The sequence below is a fragment of the Echinops telfairi genome, unplaced genomic scaffold, assembly GCF_000313985.2.
Source record: "Echinops telfairi isolate 266 unplaced genomic scaffold, ASM31398v2 ScPeMD7_2;HRSCAF=8, whole genome shotgun sequence".
NCBI classification, from domain to species: Eukaryota; Metazoa; Chordata; class Mammalia; order Afrosoricida; family Tenrecidae; genus Echinops; species Echinops telfairi.
Genome location: NW_022103898.1, coordinates 5,650,921 through 5,654,904, shown reverse-complemented (window position 1 = coordinate 5,654,904; position 3,984 = coordinate 5,650,921). Strand labels below are relative to the sequence as shown.

The 3,984-nt window shown below is 54.1% G+C and overlaps 1 protein-coding gene across 1 annotated transcript in view; it reads left to right on the top strand.

Moving 5' to 3' along the window:
- ARHGAP8 (Rho GTPase activating protein 8) overlaps positions 1–3,984 on the top strand; it is a 39,144-nt gene that overhangs the window by 23,003 nt on the left and 12,157 nt on the right. The window contains exon 10 of the mRNA XM_045290760.1: positions 3,009–3,112. Within this exon, the coding sequence (XP_045146695.1) occupies positions 3,009–3,112 (104 nt within the window). The remainder of the gene's footprint in view (positions 1–3,008; positions 3,113–3,984) is intronic.

Here is a 3,984-nt window from a genome sequence, read left to right as displayed (position 1 = left end):
TTGGGATCGTGATAGTGGAGGGGGGAGGAAGCATTTAAGAACTAGAGGAAAGTTATATGTTTCATCGTTGCTACCCTGCACCCTGATTGGCTCGTCTCCTCCCCACAACCCTTCAGTAAGAGGGTATCCAGTTGTCTACCAATGGGCTTTGAGTCTCCACTCTGCACTCACCCACCTTTACAGTGATATTTTTTTTGTTCTTTGATGCTTGATACCTGATCCCTTTGACAGCTCGTGGTCACACAGGCTGGTGTGCTTCTTCCATGTGGATTTTGTTGCTTCTGAGCTAGATGGCTGCTTGTTTATCTTCCAGCCTTTAAGACCCCAGATACTAAGGAGCACTCTGGCTCTGCTTCTTTTCTTTTAAAAACAACAACAACAACAACAAGATGATTCCACAAGATCCTGCTGAGACACTACCAAGGAGTCCAAGGGCCCTGCCCTGGACTATGATGGGACACAGAGTTGATGCCTTGGAATGGTGGTGTTGGCAAAGACTATTGAAAGCACCACGGACCACCAGGGGAACAAGCAATTCTGCCTTGCAAGGAGGATGGCCAGAACGCCCCTTGGAAGTGAGGATGGAGATGCTTTGTCTCAGGTTCTTTGGCCACGTTGTCAGGAGAGACCAGTCCCTGGAGAAGGACATCGTGCTTGGTAAAGTGGACGGGCCGAGAAAAGAGGAAAGGCCTCGATGAGCTGGACGGACACCGGGGACTGCATGCATGACGCAGGTCCAGGCACTGTTTCCTCCTGCTGTAAATCGGGTCGCCGTGAGTCAGGGCACCTACCCACCACCGGGTGGGACTCAGATGCTGGGCAGACTGAAGGTGCGCCTTGCAGGTTTGCTCTGTTGAAACACTGGAAGGTGTGTTTATGGGGAAATGCTTCGAGAAGTACAAAGTGTAGGAGAATGTGAGTGGCACGCATCTCCAACCCATGAACGTGAAGGTTTCCTCCATGGGAGCCCTGGCCTCCCAGACTCCTTAATGCATGAATGTTGTGATAGGCAGGTTTATTGTGCCAGCCTGGCCAATAAACACAGGTGGGATTAATAAGGTTCCAGTTTAATTGAAGGGCAAAGAGATAAATGGCTCAGTGAGCCTCACCTTTCTTGTTTCTTGCTCTTTGATGATCAGACCAGTGTGCGGCTGCCTTAGCTGGTTCTCTGCCTCATCTTGCGAGCTACACTGCCTCTGGGACTCCCAACCTGTGGACCATGTTGCATAGTTTGAGGTTCCTTCTAGACCTGCTTCGCCACACTGCTGGTGTGTACATCCCTTGAGCTGGGGACTGTCGAGCCCTGTCATCTGGCTGACTGTTGGTGACCTGCCCTGCTGTTTGCTGCCTGTGGCCGGACTGCCTGAATTGCTCTACAGAAGACTCAGCTGTCTGCTTCCTTGACTTGTACCCAGCAGCCCTAGTGAGGTGAAGGACTCCCAGTGTATTAACTGTCTCACAGAAGTGAGTTGCACTGAGCCACTTGTACTGCTCTGTAGACTAATTAGTTGTTTCTTATGCTCTATCTATCTATCTATCTATAAAATCATAAGGGTCTTGGTTTTGTTTCTCGAGAGAACACTGTCTAACACAAATGTTGAGAAATTGCCCGCACATGCCCTCTTCCCGGCTTTGTTTCCCACAGAAACCCACAGAGGCAGTTCTACCCTGTCTTGCAGGGTCACTGTGAGTCAAAATTGACTCAGTAGCAGGGAGTTTGGAGAGAGATCTGGAAATATTTGACGAGCCCCCAATTGTGCATGTCCAGGAGTGTGACTTTTAACCCTTGGTGAGGGGACTTTGCCTCTGGGAACACAGTACATTCTCTGGGATAGACAGGGCGGCAGGAGGAAGGCCACTGGCCCTCATGGAGTTTCCAGAGCATTACAGCATGGACTCCCCTCCTTTGACAACTCCCTCCAGCTGCCTCCTGAGGAGCAAAGCCAGAGAGGCGCTTTTATATTTCAAGGGAGTGGCTGATGTGGTTGTGGAAGCTGGAAAGTCCGAAGGCCAGAGGGGTCTCCTGACACATGTGGTTCCAGGAGCTGGTGAATCCAAACTCGCACGTCCGATGTCAGGCTCACATCCCAAGGTCAGAGGATGGTAAGAGGATTGAAAGAGAATGAGCTTGGTCAGAATATCCATCTATAGCATACATAGGCAATGCCCACAGAGAAATGGGCTGGCTTTCAACCTACTGGCTGATCACAGCTGGTGCCAATATGGAGGGTGACTACGTTGTATTACACTAAGGAAGCCCAATGGATTCCGTTTCTGCCCAGCCACGTGGACGCTGGACATGAATCATCACAACACCTTCCCAGCTTGGGTGCTGTATGGTTTGGTAAAGGAAGCACTTCTGAAGGTGGGTGGGGAGAGAGTAGCTCACTGAGGTTGGAGAGACCAGGACCCCACAAGCCGATAGAGATGCCCCCCCCCTCTGTGTGTGTGGTGTCTCTGTACACGTGTTATGTCTGTGTATGTCCATATGTGTGTGTGATGTGTCTGTATCTGTGTGTCCCTGTGCCTGTGCACGTGGGTCTCTGTGCAGCTGGGCCTGCAGCAGGGGCCAGGTGCACACTGGCTGGCTGGGGACTTTGGTTTCAAGGGCACAGCGGCAGATGGGGGTGTGGGTTTGGAGGAAGGAGTGGGCTCCAGGCCCCTGTTTGGGGGCTGCCTTTCCCCAGAGCAGTGCCGTGTGGGGCTCGTGGGTCTGGCAGTCATCAAATGGGTGGCACTTGGCACTGTAACCGCATTCAAGCATCAGCCATGAGTGGGTGTGGCTATGTCCCAATAAAACTTTATCGACACCAACAGCCTGTGGGCCAGAGTGGTGGGCGGAACTTGGCTGGCCCACCCCTGGTCCCGACCACTCCTGGTGCTTGGTTTTATCAGTGTCTGGAAGGCACAGACAGAGCAGGGGTAAATTAAGGGGTGTGGGGGGGATGGCCACAGGGCCGAGCAGGAAGTCGGGGCCCCAGGCTGACCGTCTGCCCTGGCCTTTGCAGGTGTGGAGAGCAGCCTGCGTGTGGCCCACTGCCGCCAGGTGCTGCACGGGCTCCCGGAGCACAACTATGCCGTCCTCCGCTACCTCATGGGCTTCCTGCACACAGTGAGTACGCCAGCTTCCCCGGTCCTCGCTGGCCTCCCGTCCTTCACAGCCCACGGGGCTCTCCCGACAGCTGATGGGGACGCTCCCTGCCCTCTGCCTACACTCACCACGGTCACACACACATGCGGGCACACATGCCTGCTCAAGTGCACACTCGGGCTTAACCACACAGGCTCACACACATGTTCTCACAAACACACATGCTCACTGATGTATATACATGCATACATGCACACATACACTGACATCCTCACCTGCATTCACACACATTCTCACACACTCACCGATACACTCACATGCTCACTCACACTCACTGAGGTGCATGCATTCACACATTCACGCGCGCACACACACTGACCCCTCACGTGCTCTCTCCCACACACTCTGTAACACACACTCACAGCTGTGGTTGGCAGGCAGGTGTGAGGAAGTGCTGAGTAGCTTTCAGCCCTCAGTCCACATTCCTGAGGCTCTCCTCTCCCCCAGCACCCCACAACTGTCTTCACTCCCACCCGTGGGGCTCCCCTCTCTCTCTGAGTACCCACAGCCCTTCTTACCCCCACCCGTAAGGCTCCCCTCTCTCCCCCGGCACCCCATAACTGTCCTCACTTCCACCCATGAGGCTCCCGTGCACTCACCTCTTTGCACCCTACCATGTTTCCTGCATCGTCTGTTGGCTGGTCTCGGTGTGCACAGCCAGCCGGGCTCCCCTCTGTGCTACAGTCCAAGTGGGGGGACTAAGGAGACGCCAGAAGGCTGACCAGGAAGCCCCGTCTGGGCATAGAGGCTGGAACCTTTCCTTTTACAGAAGGAGAAACTGAGGCAGGTTGGGTGGAGTTGCCGAGGAGGAACACTGGCTGGCGACTCCATCC